Raw genomic sequence first — 21,351 nt, 5'->3', positions numbered from 1 at the left:
GAGGACACTGTCCAGAAGGATACAGTATCAAGCGCACCATTATGTGATGATGGATGACGTTCTCTACCGAAGAGGACTCAGCACGTCGTACCTAAGGTGTGTATCGGATCCTGAAGCTAAGTAAATTATGTTAGAGGTTCACGAGGGGTTCTGTGGAGATCATACTGGAGGCCCGAGTCTCTCAAAGAAAATACTGAGACAAAGATACTTCTGGCCAACCATGAAAAAAGACTGTATAGACTATGTCCAAAAATGTGATTCGTGCCAAAGATTCACGAACATACCAAGAGCCCCCCCCCCCTCAACGAGATTACCCTGATGACTAGCCCCTAGCGTTTTGCGATCTGGGGGATAGATCTTATTGGGTCCCTACCAACGGGAAAGGGAGGGGTAAAGTATGCCATATAGTAGTAGACTACTTCACAAAGTGGACGGAGGCCGAGCCAATGAAGACAATAACTGCTAAAAAAGCACTAGACTTTATTATCAAAAACATAGTGTGTCGATATGGCTTGCCTCACAAGATAGTCTCAGACAACGGAAAGCAGATTGACTACGAAGAGTTTACCGACTTCTGCAACCAACACGGAGTCATCAAAAGCTTCTACGCGGTGGTAAGGCCACAAACGAACGGACAAGCAGAAGCGGTCAATAAAATCCTAAAAGTCACCCTAAAGAAAAAGCTGCTGGCCTGCAAGAACAATTAGCCTGAAGAATTGCCAAGAGTATTATGGGCCTACCGGACAACCCCAAGAACCACACCGGCCACTCGCCATTCTCAATGGCATACGGCTGTGAGGCAATGGTCCCAGTGGAAACGCTATTCCCATCCCACAGGAGAACGACTTACGATCCAACAACAAACAAGGCTTTATTACAAGAAGTGTTGGATCAGATTGACGAACTAAGGGATGAGTCTCAAATACGAATAGCAACTTATCAAAAGAAGGTGGCTAAACACTTCAACTCGAAGGTTAAAAATAGAAAATTTACTATTGGTGATCTGGTCCTAAGACGGGTCTTCCCAGCCACTCAGGAACCCGGAGTGGGGGCACTTGGACCTAATTGGAAAGGACTATATGAAATGGAGGAAAAAATCAGCTCTGGGACTTACAAGCTCAAAAGAATGGACGGAACCATGGTGCCTAGGGCCTGGAACGCTGGTCACCTCCGAAAGTATTACCAATAGTCAAAAAATATAAACTTATGCTCTGTAAAGTAAAACTGTTCCGGACAAGTATGTGTAACCTGTAAATTAATATTTGTAAAGCTGAGTGCCCTAAAAATAATTTTCATGACACTCAAGTGGTAGTAAGGCATACCACGCGGACAAATGTAAAACATGCCAAAATTTTAACGAAGTTAAAAAGTAAAGTATGTATTTAAGGCTAAATATAAAGTGGTCAAACCCAGCAAAAAGCTCTAAAAAATATTAAGGGCCTGGGGACGGGCCTTAAATTGTCTCCCCTTAAGAAAAAATATAAATTCTCTTAGGGAGGGGTAAAAGGACTGTAAATGTAAATAAAATAAAGAAGAAAAAAAAGATAGTGATAATAACAGTAGTGGTTAACGGTTGACTTAATCAATGCGGGGTGGAAGACGAGGCCCTCTGCGCTCCTCCAGCAGGACATCAAGTCTCTTCTTCTTCTCCCAGAAGTGGACGAGAACCTCCTCAGGCTTTGGATAGAAGTCGAGCTTGAGGTTTTGGCCATTTATCTACCAGGCCACAAAGACGCCATCATCAAAGCGCTTGGTGCAATGCTTGCAGACAATGGGGGCCAGGAGCTCATCCCTTTTTGCCTTCTTCAGGGCCTGATCTTTGAAATCCCTGAGCTCCTTCACCTTAACGGTCAAGTTGGCCGTTGATTGCAAGTCAGCCTGATGCAGCTCCTCCATAGACTTCAGCTTGGCAGTCAGATCTTCAACTGCCTCCTTGGCCTCCCTCAGCTCACGCCTCACCTTAGCCACGACCTCATCCCGGGTCTTCAGCTCCTCTGCCTTGGCCTGTAACGCCTCCTGATGCCTCCTCTCCGCCTGAGCCTCCTGCTGCTAGGCTTCCTCCCGGAATGCCTTCCTCTCAGCCGCCAGATCTCTCAGACTCTTCATGGCCTCGTCCATGCCCCCAAACTTGCACATGACGTACCCATGATCAATTAAAGTCTTTGAGAGGCGACCAGTCTCTGCAGCGATCTGGCAAAATAAGAAAAAAAGAGTTAAGTATGAGAGATCGGATGCCACAGAGTAAGACCCAAAAAAAAACCATTAACAAAGACGTACCGCGGTCATGGCAATATCTTGAATCTGATAGATGGAGTTCGTGGAAGCACAGGTTGCGTATCTTTTGGCCGGGAGTTGGGTCAGATTGGAGACAAAATGGCTTGTCAACTCGGAGGCGAAAGGAGCAAGGGTAGGACCGACGAAGCGGTTGAACCAATCCATCAGAGGGTCCATGTTCAGGTCCCAAGCGTTCTTGAAGGCCTCCTCGCGCAAGGAATTTCGCTGAGCCTCCCGTAAGGCCTTTTTTAGGGCTTCCACCTTGGCATTCCCCCTTGTGTACTCGGCCATGGCGTAGTTATTCTTGGCGATCCGAAGTTGCTGCCTCTCCTCATCTGCGGGAATGGGAGTGAGGATGATGTCAGGAGGTACAGCGTCTTCCTCTATCTCAGGGAATCCCCGAGTCAGAGCTGACAGCCGGAGTGTCTGCCCTCCTAGGTCTTTTGGAAGACTCAGCCTCCACCATCTTGCCCTTGCGCTTTTGGTCCAGCGTGGCCAAAATCTCACTTTCCTCCTCCTCCTCGACCTCACCGTCTTCATCGATCAAGACGATTTGGCCTAAGGGGATACTAGAAGAAGACCTCCTCGGGGTCACTGTCTGAGCAGGCGCCGGAGGAAGGGCAGAGTCAGGGCTGTAGGTCTGGGCAAGAGTCGCCAAAAGATCTTCCATTGGCTTGGCTGCTTCAAAAAAACAAACAAACTAAGTGTCAGAATGATCATGAGAAGGTATGCACACGAAAACAAAGCAGTAAAACTAGTCCTACCCTGTCTGTCTGACCCAGCCCTAGCAAAGTCTGCACTACAATACTGGGTTCATCATCCCCAAGAAAGCTGTCCGAGGGGAGAAACCAGCTAGAAGACAGATAAGCTGAATGATCTAGGGGAATAGGTGCAAGAGGTCCGGACCCCATCCGCGACCGGCCTAGAAAATGACCTAAGTTAGAAAAATAAAAGCCCTTGGCATGATCACCCCACCGGATAGGAGGCATTCTAAATCTAAGAAGATGCTCGTCAAATCCTATAGGCCTACACCGGGAATACTCTTGGGTAGAAGGAACGTGATAGACCGTTAAGGGAGACTTACCATATTCGGATGTGCTGGCATCAAGAGCCCCTGTATTGGGAACCGGACAGCAACCTAGGCTGGGAAGGCGTCCGTTCTTTACCCGCCTCCAGTCGAAGGGTCCTCCTGGCAGTGGCCTGAGCCTTGATATAGGCTAACTCTTGTTCTCTCCTGAAGAGATACTTCTGATACCGGTCCTCCGCCGAGGCTATAATGTCTGCCCGGAGCACCTTTTCAGCGTCCGGGGTACAAATGTTTGGGCAGAGGACCTTGGAGAGGTTGAAGTTGTCCACTAATTGACTCCCAGAGATGAGCTTGGCCTTCCGACAATTCTCCATTGTGACCAAGTCCCCCACGTTAAGACCTTTTCTGTCATAAGTGGAGAAAACCTTGGCATGCTGGAGGAACAGCTGGGTAGGAGCAATGCGAAGCAGAGGAGGGATCCTGACCCACTCCGTGAGGAGCTCCGGGCGACCACGGCTTGGAAGCCAGAAGAGAAGAAGAAGCGGTGGTGATACTCCTTAACGTTCTTTTGGAAATTAAAAGGGACTGGGACCTCATTAGTAGGATGGGCCCGGAGAGTGAAAAAACCATCCTTAAACTTGTTCCCCTTTTTTGGGACAGACACAAGTTCATAAAAATATAAAATTTCAGCCGGGCTTGAAGCCTAGCCTCTAGCTACATAAAAAATAAATAAGCCTGAGAGTTGGCGGTAAGCTTGGGGAATAAGTTGGTAAGGCGCGAGGCCAATAAAATTAAGGAAATTAATGAAATAATCCTGAAAGGGAAGCATGGCTCTAGACATAAGATTGGTCTGGCTCCACGCTCCGAAACCCCCATAGTTGTGGTTGGGCATCTCTTCGTCCCGAGGTAAGCGATGAAAAACCCCAGACGCGGACGGCTTAATCCTAGCCACCGTCACGATCTTCTCCAATTGATGAGCGCAGATCAAGGTAGAGTGGAGTTCATCCGCTTCCCAGCCATTAGAACGGCACATGTAGTTCTCCTGGGCGATTGGGCCCTTCATAACTTCCTCCAAGGTGGCCAGAGCAGCCGCCCCCTTCTTAGAAGACTTAGTTCCTGACGTAGGGGTAGACATTTTTTTTTGTTTTGAAAAAAGAAAGAATCCAATAGTTAGACCCCAAACCAAACCCTAATGTTAAAAAAGGGAATGGGAGTCCCCTAACCGCTGGAAAGAGGCCCCCTCCGGATGTTTGCCAAAAATGAAAACTCAAAGGATTTTCCTTAGCAAACACGTGTGCAAAAATCCCAAAGGCAGCGAAAGCAGAAGAAAAGCGAGAAACGCAGAATGAGGGAATAAAAATCGCCCCATGCCCTAAACAGTCTTTCGACAGAAGGGTCGATTCTAAAGAAGAATGGAGGAAAATAACAAAGACTAAAATAAAGAAGATTCTATGCATCACACAACAAACTCAGTCAGAGTTATTTCCCAGAAATCCAGCATTCAACCAAGAAGTTTTATCCTAACATGCAAACAAACGGTAAAAGGCACAGTGTCCAGAAAACTTACATGAAAGTTGAGAACTGGGGGTCGGCGTTGGTCGGCGGTATAAAGTGGATTGACAACGGCGAAGGAAAAGTAACAAGAAATCTATGGTTTCTGAAATTGTTTCTCTCAAAAGTGATCTTGTGAAAAAATGGCGAGGTAGTGAAAGTAACCAAATGAAGGAGAAAGGCTGGCTTTTATAGGCCAGAACGGGTGCAAAGCAGCTGTGATCAGGCGTCATCGTGTGGTGAGAATCGCATTCGATTTGCATTCTGTAGATCTAACGGTTGGGATAAGTGCTCATTAGGGCGGCTGGAAACGCTTGAGTATTTATCTGAAACCAATTAAATGCACCGGATCATTAATAGACAGGAATCGAATTGTTTCCTGCCAAAAGCAATAACTTTTAATGATGAATGTCATAAATGCAGCCCACGCACCTGAAGCACGTGCCAGGAAATCAATGAGACAACCGGAAGCACCTAGCAAGCCTCGTTTACTTCACAGCAAACGAGGCTTGGGGGGTAAATGTTGTCCTTAATTTTTGCCCAAAATATGTGGACCAACATGACAACGACACGTGGATCTAAGAGGCATGACCCTTAGGTAAATCGACGAAGACTTTTTGGATCAGGAGTGTCAACGAGAAGACACCTCCCGGAGGAGATATGAAGGCTCCACATACTCTTGGGGGTCGGAACCGTGATAATTAAGGCACCTCCTGGAGGTACTGGACTCTATTTGAACAGTCACCTCACATTTAATGCCGCATGGGAGAAAACGTATTGGAACTGCCATAAGCAATAAGTCTGACGGCATAACCCCTCTGTTGCAGCTAGTACGCTATAATTAATAAGGCTAGTGACGACTACTTTATGAGGGATCACATCAATCAAGAAGGGATAAAGGATTATATCCACCTAACCACTAAGATATTCACAGTAGAGTTCATGTATTTCCTATTTTGTATCTGTTGGGAATACGTGCCCCTACTGAAACTACACAAAGAGATAAGTGATTCAGTTCTAGGGGTCGAGAGTTCTGGGCTCATAAGAATTAAAGAGATCAATTAAGAGAGAAATCTACCAAGAACATTCTCTGTAATAAATACTCTCATAAATAAGAAAGACTCGTGGACTAAGGCTCGTTAATGCCCCAACCACGTAAAAATCTCATGCATTAAACTTCCTACAGCTTTTTTATACATATATTATTAAATTGGTTGCCGAAAATCTTGGTCAACAGTGACAACAAAACTTGTGACTAAAAGTGAAAAAATTGTGACTAATTATAAATCATGATTCCTATGTTGTGACTAAAAGGTCTGTGGATAAAAGTATTAGTCACAAAAATTATAATTTTTTGTGAGTAAATGTATTTTTAGTTGCAATGCTTGTTATGACTAAAACTAAATTAGTGACAACTTGTAACTAAATACTATGTTTTAGTCAAAAGTAACATTTTGTTGTGACTAAAAGTCACATTTAGTCACAAAAAATTTTGTTGTGACTAAAAGTCACACTGGGGTGTTCATTATACTTATAACATCATCCCTATAAATTTTTTAAAAATTTCGAATTGTTTACAGTGCCTAAATATGTTTAAAGTTTTTGAACCCGCGTGGTAAACTGGAATATCAGAAAATCTATTTTCGGTACTGTAAACTATTCCGAATTTTTTAAAAATTTACAGGGATGATAATGTAACTATAACTAATATCGCTATGAGAAAAATTTGAAAAAAAAATATTTCCGCATGTGATTTCGAACATAAAAGTTAATTCAGAAGTTGTAATAGGAAGTTGTAATTGACATTTCTCCGCTATTTTTTCAAGAAAGGATTTGGCGAGAGCTGAAGGCCAAAATTGCAAAAAAACAAAAAAAAAAAGTAGCCTACTGAAGTTGGTGCTTTTATGGTTAAAACAAGAAATATCCATTATTAGCAGTATTATTTGTATTGTTATTAATAGCTTTTAATTAGAGGAATAGATATATTAATTTAAATATATTATAAAATAATATTATTAATTAAAAAGAATAAAAATGTTAATAATTTCTTGTTAATATTAACAGAACATAATAAAAATATCGTCATCTTTGTATAAAATAATATAAATAGATTTTTTAATCTTTTAACAAAATAGGTCGTCCAAAAGTAAATTTTTAAAAATATAAAAGGTTAAAAGGCCCAAAATTTGAATTAAGATCACTTGTTAAAAGTGGTATTATTAAATTAATTTAAATTTGACATATCAATTAATTTTTTATTTATTAATAATTTAACCATAGTTTATATATTTAATATAAATTAGATTAATTAATGTGTCAAATTTTAATAGGTTTAATACAGAATTTAACACCAATTGTGAATAGAGAATCTTCGCACAATCGGAGGCAAAATCTACTATTAACTTTTTGAGCATTGCTATTAGGCATCAGTGGTGTCTAACACCATAACAATATTGACGCATAGGAGGTGCTAGATAACATTGGTATCCTTTAGCATTTCTCTAACTTTTTACCCATACATTTAATTAATTAATAGGAATCAATGAATAACTAATAAAATTAATTTTGATTCCAACTCGATTTTTGATTTAATTAAAGACAAGGTAGAACAGGAAAAACCCACATATAATATGAAAAAGCTGTCTTTATTACACACATGCATGTAAAGTTCTTACATAATAATTTCAGCAAAGAAACACACAGAACAGAACAGAACAGAGGTATGATGTGTTGGCATCTACAAGAGCCAATCTTATTTTAGTTACTATTATATATATATAGATAGATATGATAGCAGATAGCTATTGATTACCCATGCGTGTACTGGGAACGTGACAGTAGTAGTGGTCTGGTAGATAATAGCAAATAGAAAGAGAGACAGCCACACATTTCCATTATTAGTGATGAGCATTGAGGGGACCATCGATGTGGCAACACTTGTAACTGAGGTAAGTCTCCATGGCACGGCGACAATCTGGGCAATTCATGCTATCAGGAACCTTCCCAGCAACGGTAGGAACATCAAGACGGATACAGTGGCGAACAGTTTGAGTGACCGTTGTGTGAACCTCTGTGAAAGCAACTTCAAACGATCCCTTCACCTTAATCACTTCCTTCAACTGATCAATGTCCTCAACCACTTTCAGGACGGTAGAGCCATGGCCGGATGTCACCACTGCAGAACCTTTGGCCAGAATTGCCCAGGCAGTTTCGTTCTTGTAAGAAAGAAGCTTTTGAATCTCTTTAGTGACCGGGTCAGTGTCTTTGTGATTCTTGGTGAAGAACAAGCTCTCTATTCCCTCCCAGAACTTGGTTAGAATGCCATGGTCTTCTCCTCCTTTGGCTGTCTTTCCCACGCAAAACAGTTCGATGTTAATGTTGGCACTCTTGATGAAGGGATCGTTCTGAAGAGCAGTGACTTTTTTGGTGAATGTTTGGATGAAATCGTTGTCTTTTCCTCCGTAAATGAAGGTGTACTTCTCCTTATCTTTCACCTGTTCACAGTTATATATTCCACCAATATTAATTAAACATAAAAATATATATCATATAATATATCTATCACTAATAATCTCTAACATGTGACAAGACTTTTCTTTCAAGTGAAATTTATGAATTAAAATCTTCTCTTAAAAAAAGAGTATATCATAGTATATTAAACCAATTTATCAATTAATTTGAGAGTATTTTAAGGAAAAAAAAAAGAGTCTACATGGTTAATAGTATTTAAGAAAATTAGTTAGTTAAGTTAATATATGTAAATTGGTTTAATACATTATGGGAGACTAATTTTTTATAGGTGATGAAAATTAGATATTTATAAGAAAAAAAAAAATTCTAAAGGCACTTTAAGTGAGTGTCAAATTTGTGTAATTAAATATAAGTGTCACATTTTTTTTTTATAAAGAAGTCCCATATTTTTTTATTTAATAAATAACATAGGAAACACTTAACCATTCATTGAACGAGCCACTATGGTGTTGAGCGCCTAGGGACATAGTGACAGGAAAGAATAAATAAAGAAGGAAAAAGTTTACCGATTGCGCTAAATTTGGATGAACGTTGTTTAGGACACCAGGAAGGAAATTGGTTTCTATGTGCACGACTTCTTCAGCTTTTTTATCAAAAGGAAAGGCCTTGATACCCCAAACACGAATAAGATGAAGTGCGTTGAGGTTCTCAACCTTCCCTTGAGGAGTAGTCACTACCAGCATAGGCTTGCCCTTGTATTCCCATTGTTCCTTGACAAATCTAAGCCCTGCAATTGGACTAAATAGATGCAAACTGTACCATGGCATCTTCATCCTCAAACTCTCATACTTCTTTTTCAGCTCATCGGTCCACTGCTCCACAATTGGAATCCACACGATTGTGTAGCTTACTCTTTCTTTCTTTGTCAGGTCATACACCGGTTTCAGACTAGAAATATCTTCATCTGTTATGTCTAGCCCAGTAATGAACATATACACATTCTTCCTTCTCAGGACATCAATGTTCACCTAAATAATATATACATTATCCAATGAAGTATTATATACTGTGACCCTTTAATTCTTATCATTTATTAATAGAAAAGATTATAAGAAAGAAAGAAAGAAAGAATATCCAATTACCTGTCTGTTTGTGGAACCATCAATAAGTGGCCTTACACTATCCTTACTGTAAAAAATCAAGGCCTTGAAAATCTCCATGATTTCAGTTGGAGTACGGAAGAGCTTACAAAGCCTCCTGTAAGTCTCGGCCTCAGCTGTACATATACAAATGCATAGAGTTAAAGATATTTACTAGACAGATTATATAAAATTAATTTTATAGACAATGATTATTTTATTATAATTATTAAGAACTTAATTACGTACTCAATTGCCTTCTGCATACGTTCAACTGCATAGTGAGCTGGTTGAGGACGAAGCTGATTTTTTGAGTGTAGGGAGCCAAATCAAAAGCTCTGTCTGGCCTACAAGTATATATATATATAAAATAAATTACTCACTTTTCTGTAAAAAACAATTAAAACATGAGATTATATATATTATAATAAGAGCAAGAACTACGTACTGATCACTTATGAGAATATTGAGCTTGGTAGAACAAGCTGCAATACTTAGAATTGACCAATAAACATCGACTGGCATATGGTCCAAGGCAATGGACAATCCGGGAATGTCTTTGATGTCATAAGCAGAGAGCTTCTCAAACTCATCAAAGATAGCGATGACTCTCATGGTGACATTGATGAGGCTGCTGAGCTCAAGAATTGCTTGGCGGCGTTTCACTAGCTCAGGAGTCTTGATGAGAGTAGGCACTCTTTTGAGAACACCCAATTGTTTGGCCAATGGGTCGGAATTGTAAAGATGAGCTATGAGCCAGAAGTCACCAAACTCAAAAGCAAAGGCTGCAAGAGCCAACACCGCCTTTGCTTCCCACGAATAGTTGGACAGCTTCTTGAGAATCTCCACTACTGTTTTGTGAGCAGTTTCCACGTTTGGAGCCTTGCAGCATAACTGTATAGTAACAAAAAGTTTTAGACAAATTATAATATGGCTCAAAGAATAGACCCCTTAAAGAGGATTTAGATTATTCGATATATTGATGTTTTACCTCGTTGTTAATGGCCTTGAGAGTGCACAAGGGAACATTGAGGTTAGCTTTGCTGAACTTCTCCTCAATATTTTCCACATGAACGTGAACACCCTGTATAAGTCATTCAACTGTTACATTTCTAGTCCAGTCATATAGATAGTTCCGAGTGAGCTATATAGATATATATATATATATATATATTTATATATACCTGGACAATTTTGTCAATAATTTGGTTGGAGCGCTTAAGAACGTTTTCGACGATGACGAAAAGGGAGTCTTCATCGAAGGAATCATCAGCATGGACATGAGTGTCATAGACAAGGTCAATGATTTTCTTGTCAGACATGGTGAAGATGCCCGAAACCTCGCCCTCAATGTGGTGGTGCACATTAGAAACGACACTCTCCACTTTCGAAACGACACCTTGGACTCCGTTCAACATGGTGATGAAGTATAATAAAGCTTTGGAGACTGAGAGGGAGAAAGAGAGAGAGAGAGACAGACAGACTCGTCACTGGGTAGCTTATACTGATTTTTTTTATTCGCAGTGTGGTTTGAGCTCGAGAATCCTTGCTCTATTTATAGCTATTATTTTGGGCCTTGGTTGATTAATTTGGACCTACCTCGTCTATCTACTCACCACAGTTCACACACCAAGATTTTATCTTATTTACCTCCACAATAAACCACGTGAATCATAATGTAGAAAATAAAAGAGAGATGGTAACTGTAAGAACATTCTGGACAAAAAGGAAAATAAAAAATATATATATATTTATATGAAAATATATCAAATCAAAAGTTTCCTACTAACTTTAATACAATTAGAAATATGGCAAATCAATAAATGAGAATGCGCTTCATGCATATTAGAGTTGTTAGCTTTAACCCAACTACCTCTTTTGTACATATATCATCCTTTGGTTGTGACAAATTTCCACAGAATAAAAGTATTCTATGGAGTATCCATTTTCACATTTGTAATTTAATCATAAAATTTTACGGCAAAGCAAAAAAAAAAAAAATAATTGCTTTATGAAGGAAATTTGATGCATATATACACATTAGAAAATTTTAATTTGATCAAAACTCATTTAAATATTTCCAAATTCAAAATCAATTATAAATTCATAAAAGCGCAGCATATCCTACTAATATATACTATGAGTGGATAAACCCCCTATTTGCTTCTACTATTTACTTTTTTTTTTTCTTTGCTTCTAGTGGCAATACTAATAATACTCTATTTACTTCTAATTATGTCCTATTTACCTGTTTATCGTTCTTTCTTTGCTTCTAGTGACAATACAAATAATATATACTCTATTTGCTTCTAGTATTTTTCTTGCTTTGTCTTTTAATCAATGACAATACAAATAATAGATACTCTACAATATATTATATACATATAATAATTTAGATTGATTTTCTTTTGAAAATTTCATTGTTAATGTTTAAAAAAATACCTTCTAACAAAATTTAGACTCCTAATTAATTTATACAATTAAATGCTATTATTTTCAATTTCTACCCAAAATACTATCCGTTTCATTTTCCTTCTCTCTTTGTCTTTTTCCTTACCTTTTTCTCACACCACCGAGACACTCAAACCCAGGCACTGAGACCACCAACCACCACCACTAAACCTCTTCTCCTCCACCACCGAACATCCTCATCTACCCAAAACTTAATCCAACAGTCCCCAAATTACCTACCCAAATCTTTCTCTCTCCCTCCTCCTCGGCTTCTCTCAACCACCATCACCATTTGCCACCGCCCACCTAACCTTCCCCTAACCAGAAGTTCATTGAATTCGTATTTTTTTGAGACATTAGATAGTGGTGGACGGTATGATTTTCCGATCAAAATTTAATTATCGATGGCTTATCAATAGTTTTCAATGGTTTTGTCTGCGCACTGTGTTGGAAATTATTTTACCAGGATCTAGATTTACTAACAAGTATGTAGGATTAACAACCTACTATGAATTCTAAAACAATGAAAATAAACACATATAAAGTTAGAAAACCTTACAGTGGGTGCAACGGAATAATATGACTCCTTCCGTTCAGATCTCTAGCCCTTGATTCCTTTCTGTACCAGAGCATCACCAAGATCTGAACCTGGATCTTCTTTTCTCCTTCTTTGATACAGAAATTCCATAGTCTTACATACTATGATTGAGATACCACTTGATGTGTGTGAGCACTACTCATCTCACTCAAAGTTTCGAAATTTAGAGAGAAGAAAAGAGAGAGAGGCGTGTGAGGCTTTTTCTGAGAGAAACAAAGTGATCAAAGATGTGTGTATTAGTTTCCTCAAGCCAACACTTTCTATTTATAGAATTCCCTCTAGGTTTAGGTTAGAATTGCATGGCATTAAAATAATGGAAACTACAAATGGAATTTACTATGCATAGGGCCGGTCATACAAAGGGTATTGGGCCTCACTTTGCAACTTTCCCATTTTGTTATTTTCCATTCCCATTTTCTCAAAAATGCCAATTTTCTAATTTAACCTCTTAAATGCCAATTCTAATTATTTAATAACTTGGAAATAATTATCAAATAATATTGCCATTTAATATATATATTAATTTAGACATATAAAGTCTCTTAATCAATAAATAAACCTAAAATCTCTTTTCTTTACAATTTCGTCCTTGCTTAGTGAAAATTCATAAAGTAGACATAGTCTAACTTTTAGAATTATAATTGATTAATTAAAATCAATTAACTGAGTCTTACAAGCAGTATGGTCTCAACTAGTATGGGGACCATGGGTCTATATAACCGAGCTTCCAATAAGTCGAACCACACTTAGAACTTGGAATTGCACTCTCAGTCATATAGAAACGCTCTATATGTTCCCCGATATAGACACGTCATTAGTTATCTATTGTTATAACCCTAATGTGATCAATGATCCTCTATATAGATGATTTACACTATAAAGGGATTAAATTACCGTAACACCCTACAATGTATTTTATCCTTAAAACACTTAACCCTGTATAAAATGATATTTCACCTAAGTGAAATAAGACCTCCACCATTTATCTTCGTTTGGTTAAGCTCGAAGGAAATCATCCTTTACTTCTATTTGCCAAATAGAAGCTATAGATTCTATATTTATGTTAGCGCTCCCACTCAATTGCATTACCGTGTTCCCAAAATGTACGTATCACCCTGATACAAAACTAGGCTTAACTAACAAATCAAAGAACACGAATAACACTCTTGAGATTGAGCCTAACCATATCAGGATTGAGATCATTTGATCTAGGATCAACAGGTGATATTGAATTGAATAGATATTACGGTAAGTTTTAACATATCTAATCAAAGTCCAATATCGGTCCCTTCCGATGTATACTCCATACATCCGATACTGGTAAACTTTGCCAATGTCTTGGAAAGGACATAACACTTTTCCAAGGTGTAAGAATACCTATCGCTGATTATACCATGTCAGTCTAAATCCAGTGTTCTGACAAATCAGGGAATAAACTTTTGAACATATGATTAAGATTATATTCCACTGTGCTGACAACACTATAATCTTTAACCAACTCATATGTTCTGGACTTAAAAAGAATTCATACATTATATACATATAATCATGAAATAAATCATGTGAACCATGCAACATAAAATGTTATTTCTGATCTTTATTAATAAGTAAATCTGATTATATGAAATGAGTTTTATTTAGGGCATAAAACCCAACAAACTCCCACTTGCACTAATATAAAACAAAAAGTGCATTTCAAATAATCATTAACACCTTGATATACAAATCAAGTGTAATAGTAGTAAACTCCTCGTAATAGGATCTGACAGGTTGAATTAAACACAACCTCTTCTCCACCATTACTCTTCATTAATCACAAAATCCTTGGTAATGTGAAATTCCTCTCTATATGTCTACTCTCTAGGGATACTGGATTCTATACTTTTGGGCAACTACTCTTTGGTTATTCAGGAAGTAACCCTAGTAGTTAAGGCAAGTTGGAACGGTGCCACAAAAGTATAGAACTTTCCTTAGACTGAATAAGTATCTTTCCTGTAACTTTTAACATTCAGTCTCTTTCTGGTAGACCAAGAGATTTCAGAGGTTTTTACACTTGTCCAAAATCACTACTCCACCCCCAGAGTAATCACCATCTCATCAGCAGACTTTCTAGAACAAAGGCAAGTCTCGAAATCTGATGTGGTGTAGTCTAAGAGTTTCAAAACCACCCTTATTGACTAACATATAGTTCCTCTTCTTAATCTTAAGATTTACTTGATTGTCTTCCAATGTTCCTCTCCTGGATTAATCTGATACCTACTCATTACTCCCACTCAACAGCAGGTGTCTGGTCTAAGGCATACTAAAACATATCTGAGACCTCTCACTGTTGATTCAAGAAATTCTTTCATGGCTTTATCTTTTCTGGAATAGTTGAGACTTTTCCTTAGATAAATAAAATCTATATCTAAGAAGTTGTGAAGCTTCTATAGATTTCCATTGGAAAGAAAATGCATCAGCATCTCATGCTTGCATTAGAGTAAGTAATTACCAGGTATACCATAAGCCATAGATTTAGATAAACTCAAACCTATAATACTAGGAACAGGAAGTTTTGTTAAGTCCATTGAATAGACTTATGAACGAAAATTTCCTATCATGTCCTTGTAATAGAAAACTTTAGGTTACTCCATGTGAATGGATCAAACCATAGTTCTCTTGGCTTTCTTCTTAGTTTCTTATCTTGACAATCCATTACTTGTTTAAACTCACAATGGATTTTAATCACTAGTGTCTTCCAAGTTATAACAAGGTGAGTTCCTAGAAACTCTCCCACTACAACAAGGTACCGTGAACTATGTCAAAGAAAACTAAATGGTATAGACCTCTTCAGTTGTGTTAAGACAACAGAGGCAGTGGGATCATCATATGTAATGAATAAGATGATAGAACACTTATGGAATCAAGAAAAAAATATCTCCTTTATTTGCTATTTTATTTTCAGACTTAGTCATTTTCTTAGAAAAAGTGGTATTTGTTTAAACAAACACTTTCTTATCTAATGACTATGGGATGCTCCACCCCTAATCACTTAGAATAGCTAACAAACATGCAAACCAGGGTTAGCAGTTCTAGCTTTTCTTAAGATTTCGATTAGGTCATCCATGAATCTAGTAATGATTTACATTAAGTATACAACCATTACATCATTCTGAAATTATATTACCTAGAAGGAGTTAGGCAACGACTAGTAACTAATCATCAATATGCAACTCGAATTTCTGTGGAGGTAAGTTTGGATATAATTCAAAAATCAAATTAATGATCTTTGAACTGCATATCTATTAATTTTTTCTCCACCCCTATCAGTTCGCAAGATCTTTAACCACTTACCTTCACCATTGCTAGAAATTCATGAAATTTTTCAAACATTTCAAATTTCTTTTGCATAAGGTAAAATCTAGAGTGATCGTTTGAAGAATACAACGAAAACTCATATCCACCCCTGAATGTACATCCATCTGCGAATGAGATGAAATTACTTTCAGTGGATATAGGCATATTAACTCTTTGCAGAGAATGATCTTGTCAAAACCACTTTGATCAAGATACAAATGCCATAGATTTATAAAATATGTGGTTGTATCTTTTGATGACTTACTTTAGTTACATCAAAGAGTTCTTAGAATAGTACAAGTGGATTCTGGTCACAGAATACTAAACTCATACAGTTTGAATCCATTGAAAGAAAATGGTTATGAAACACTTGTGAAAGTGTAACTGTATAATTAGTAATTCTTTCTTGGACCACCACTACTAATCTAACTCTATGATTTGCCTATACAAGTAGGAGATATCTAAGATTGAGGATTTATATCATTTTGGTATAGAATTCTGGGAATATAATCATATGCGTCATCTAATTTCTTAAGAGAAAATATGACTTTATATGATTTATAGACCATTCATCCAATGATATGTCATTAAGCTAATTCGAAATGAATAAGCTAAGAGTTAGGATAATTTCGTTTTAAATAAGAATCCAACGATGCTCCAATTAGCGAGAGTCAAAGTAATCTTATTTATACAATCTTCTTGTTTCATATTGTAAAATACTAGTCTAGGGTGTCATCAATTGATGAACAGCTAGATGTTGCATTTACAATATTTATCTTTCGAGATCTAACACTATTATGTTAGTCTAATGGTGAAAATCCATTAGGGATTTATCTCATTAGAAAAACAAGCCAAGTTAGACCAACAATGAAGATTCGAAATTAAACTATAATTTAATAACAGAAATAACATGGTTCAATACAAATTCATACACAATTCAGAAATTATGAAGCACATAGCAAGTAGGAATGACAAGTGAAAATACTAAAACATACAATCCTAAATAATTTCCAAGGTTTTCAACAAATTGATATCAGTGTCCCGTTTAGGCGAGAGTCAAAGCTACCATTCATTGAATAGAGTTGTCAGCTCATCTAAAATGTCAAACATTCTAGCAACCTTTTATTCGATTAAGATGTGAATCCGCGTTGTCCCGTTTAGGCGAGAGTCAAGGCTATTCTATCTTATGAGCTTCCACCATTGTTTCATATTCTTGCAAGTCTTATACAGTCGCCACTATTAGGGTGAGCATAAACTATATAAAAAACTTACAAGATTACTTATCTTTCGAGATTAAACGGTGCTAACTTGCTAATGAACGTTCCTCCATTAGGGAGGATTACTCACTAAAACAATAGCTATGTAAAACCAACAATGGAGATCGAATATCCTTATAATAAAGCTCATTATTTAATGAAGGGTTGTATTTTCTTCTAATATTTATTTTAATCCATTTATTTTAAATATATATTTATTTAATTAAAATTTCCAATTTAGAATAAAATATTCTAAATATAAATTTTAATGTAATATTTATAAATTATACTTAGATGGATAAATAACGTGAATTATTTCCATCTTAGTAATAATTTCCATAAATATTTAGAAAATTATTCAATTTAAGTTGTTTCAAAATTAATTTAAATTAATTTACAACTCAAATTTAATTTTCTATAAATATATATTGCATTTTCGAAAATGCTTTAAAATAAAATAAAAATAAATCCTGAAAAATTACTCTAATTTTATGTTGGCCCAAAATTAATAAAAATTAATTTTCAACAAAAAATATAATTTCCCTATTTAATTAAATATCTAAGAAAAATTTCACAATTTTTATATATACAAAGGTAATGGCAAATAATTTAAATTATTACATATACATATATATAGAATAATTTTATGATAAGCATACTTATTTTGTTTTTATAGTATAGAGACATTTTATAACTTTTGAATGTACATACTAACTAATATATACTATTGTGCATTCAATTTTTTTGACAGTGTATAAAAGTACTGCCACCCAATAAGAAAAAACACTAAAAAAGGTGAACTGACACTCTTAATATAAAATATTAAAGAAAAAATACATAAGAAATTCTTAAGAGTAGTTAGCTAGAGTCTATTTTTATTTAATAAGTGTTGGCCCTTATGTTTTCTTTCTATTCAATATATATATATATATATATATTTTCAATAGTGTCTTTGTTGATGGAGCAATTGGAGCTGAGCGTTACTGGTGGCAGACTTGCGGTTGTTACCGGAGGACGCTCCCACTCAATTGTACTATCATGCTCCCAAGATGTAAGTATTAAGCCATAACCTAACCATCTCAAGATTAAGATGTATTGATCTAAGATCAACTAAGTGATGTTGACTTAGAAAGATATAACCGTTTCTAATGATATCTTTTCCAAGTTCAATATCGGTCCAGTCCGATGTATAGTCTATACATTTGATACTAGCATACTTTACCAATGCCCTGAAAATGACATACCACTTATCTAAGTGTAAGTAACTTTATCGCTGATTATCACGTTAGTGTAAATCCAATGCTTTGATAAATCATGGGACTAAACTTTGAAGCATATAGTCAAAATTACCTTCCACTGTGATGACATCACTGTAATTGTGAATAACTATATGTTATGGATTTATCAAATATTGTATATTAAACCATAATCATGAAAATAACATGTAAACTTAAATGAATTCTAATCTTCTATTAATAATGGATAAGATTATATTGAAATAGGTTTTATTTAGGGCATAAAATCCCAACAGAAGACATGAAACATCCAAGTCCAAGTCCAAGCCCTGAGAGCTAAAAATACACAAAACAACATCTCGAAAATTAACCTGGGCACCTAGGGGTTTAGTTTTTAGGACTGTCTTAGTGAAAATGGGTTAATTTTTTACTAGGACATGAATTGGACATACCACGAACATATTTGAGGCATCAAAATAAAATTCGAAGAACTTTCATTTTTTAGCACTCGGTGCCCAGGTTGACAATTTGTCAATCTGTGCCACTTCCAATCATCAAACTGAAAATATAACTCATGCATGATCTTTATCTTCATCAAAAATGGAGAAAATGTTTCCATGGAAGAAACAGACCAACCTGAGGGCCAAAACAAAGTGCCCAGGTTGACATTAAGTTAACCTAGGCCAATTGGGAGGAGTTTTTTTAAAAATTCTTCCAGGCATGTTCTCTATTTTCATTAAAGATTAAGATTCAAATATTTTCGGGGAGCTAACGGAACCGTCTAAGGGCCTGAAATTTGACCTAGCGCCCAGGTTGACACCTGGCACTGGGCCCAACACGTAGCTTGACATATTGTCAACTTTGGCTATTTCTAATCCTATTTTTGAAAAAGTGTTCTGGGCCTTTTCTATCTACAGACATAACAAAGATACAAGTAATTTTGGGGAGAAAAAACAATTATAAGGGCTTCAAAATTGAGCCCTGAGCCCAGCGCCCACCCAACACTAAGTTAACAATTAATCTAGTGCGCCGGTTCGATCATTCAAATGCAAATTATGCTTTGAGTATTCTCTCTAAAATGGTCAAAAATAGGGTAGAAAACCTTGTCCTCAAGATCAAGAACCCTAGACGTGTCAAAAACGACATCACAAAAGCTCTGAAAAGAGCACCCAATATCTGATTCTTATTCCATCTCGACCATTCATCTAGTTTTTTATAGTTATTGAGAGCTATGAAGTCAGAAGATTCAAATTCACAACTACATATTTTCACTTTTCTAGCAAAGTGACTTACTCAAAAATCGAGTAATTTGATTCTCCTATTTTGCAAAATAGCAACATCTCCGAGAACTGGTGACTAGCTTAACCAGAACACAGAAACTAGATCATGTCCAAATATCACTTAAGCATCAAAAAAGTACATCCCTGACACGTTTTCCTACTCACCCAGCGTATAGGTTGAAGTCACATGTCAACCTGGGCATTGGATGTTAACTTGGGCACTGGGATGTTAACCTAGGCGTTAGGCTCAAAATAGCTTTCAGTAAAACAACCATAACTCACCCAATATCTATCTGATTTATACGATTCAACTTGAGTTTTGAAGCTATTTCAATACTTTATCAAGTAATGTCTAACACAACAATTTCAATTCTAAAGTTATCAACTCCAAATTTCACCCTCAAGAGAGTTACAAATTTATGGTACAACATACCCAAAGCGGGTCCCACGAACAAGACTTAAGCTCCGAATATTGACGACTGACTATTAAAAACCAAACCAGACTAATAAATTTCTCAAACCAAACCATTAAGAACGGTTTGATTTGGTTCGAAACCACAATTTAAGTAGAATTTATAATTATTCATATTTTTTTAAGTAATTGTACTATTTTTATTAAGTTTTTAATTTTATTTTGCAAAATATATAGAGTAATTTGCGGCAAAACCTCTCCAACTATCAATTTACTTGCAAAAAGCTATCCAAAAAACTTTAATGTTGGATGGTTTTTTGCAAGTAATTGATAGTTGTGGGAGTTTTGCCGCAAATTACTCTTAAAGTTTTTATTTTTATTTTAATTACTCATTTTAATTTTTATTTTGTAAAATATGGCCACGTAGGATTATTTTTTAGTGAACTGTCATTGCCACGTGGGCAAAATTATAACTTAACGAGGCTAGACAGATGACACCTTAATAATGTAAACGGAACAGTACTTTGAAGAGTTTTCCCACCAAAATATGAGGTTGGATGATTTTTTGTTAGTAAAGAGTAATTTGCGTCAAAATCCCCTCAACTATCAATTTACTTGCAAAAAACCATCCAACCTCATATTTTGGTGGGAAAACCCTTCAAAGTACTGTATTTTTAAGGTGTCGTCTGTCTAGCCTCGTTAAATTCTAATTTTGCACACGTGGCAATGACAAGTCACTAAAAAGTTATCCTACGTGGCTATATTTTGCAAAATAAAAATTAAAAATTTAAGAGTAATTTGCGGCAAAACTCCCCCAACTATCAATTTACTTGCAAAAAACCATCCAACCTTAAAGTTTTTTGGATAGTTTTTTGCAAGTAAATTGATAGTTTGGGGGGTTTTGCTGCAAATTACTCTTAAAGTTTTCATTTTTATTTTGTAAAATATGACCACATAGGATTATTTTGTAGTGACCTGTCATTGCCATGTGGGCAAAATTAAGACTTAACGAGGCTGGACAGACAACACCTTAAAAATATAAACGGAATAGTACTTTGGAGGGTTTTCTCACCAAAATATGAGGTTGGATGGTTTTTGGCAAGTAAATTGATAGTTGGAAGGATTTTGCCCCAAATTACTCGCAAGTAAATTGATAGTTGAGGGATTTTGCAGCGAATTACTCATAACTTTTTACCCATACATTTAATTAATTAATAAGAACTAATGAATAACTAGTAAAATTAATCATAATAAGATAATTTGATTCCAACACGAGTTTTGATTTAATTAAAGACACAGTAGAACAGAAAAAGTAGACATA

The 21,351-nt window shown here is 36.4% G+C and overlaps 1 protein-coding gene across 1 annotated transcript; it reads right to left on the bottom strand.

Annotated features, from left to right (window-relative positions):
* Window positions 1-7,478: 7,478 nt before the first annotated feature.
* On the bottom strand, window positions 7,479-11,195 carry LOC115723347 (protein SIEVE ELEMENT OCCLUSION B). Its single transcript, XM_030652790.2, has 7 exons — window positions 10,647-11,195; window positions 10,454-10,546; window positions 9,911-10,356; window positions 9,712-9,809; window positions 9,466-9,599; window positions 8,890-9,351; window positions 7,479-8,346 (listed from the first exon to the last, which is right to left on the bottom strand). Exons 1-7 carry the CDS (start codon window positions 10,878-10,880, stop codon window positions 7,750-7,752), a joined length of 2,064 nt encoding a protein of 687 aa, XP_030508650.2. The 5' UTR covers window positions 10,881-11,195; the 3' UTR covers window positions 7,479-7,749.
* Window positions 11,196-21,351: the final 10,156 nt, after the last annotated feature.

The sequence above is a fragment of the Cannabis sativa genome, chromosome 9 (genome assembly GCF_029168945.1).
Source record: "Cannabis sativa cultivar Pink pepper isolate KNU-18-1 chromosome 9, ASM2916894v1, whole genome shotgun sequence".
Classification (NCBI taxonomy): domain Eukaryota; kingdom Viridiplantae; phylum Streptophyta; class Magnoliopsida; order Rosales; family Cannabaceae; genus Cannabis; species Cannabis sativa.
This window is presented reverse-complemented; position numbering and strand designations above follow the sequence as displayed.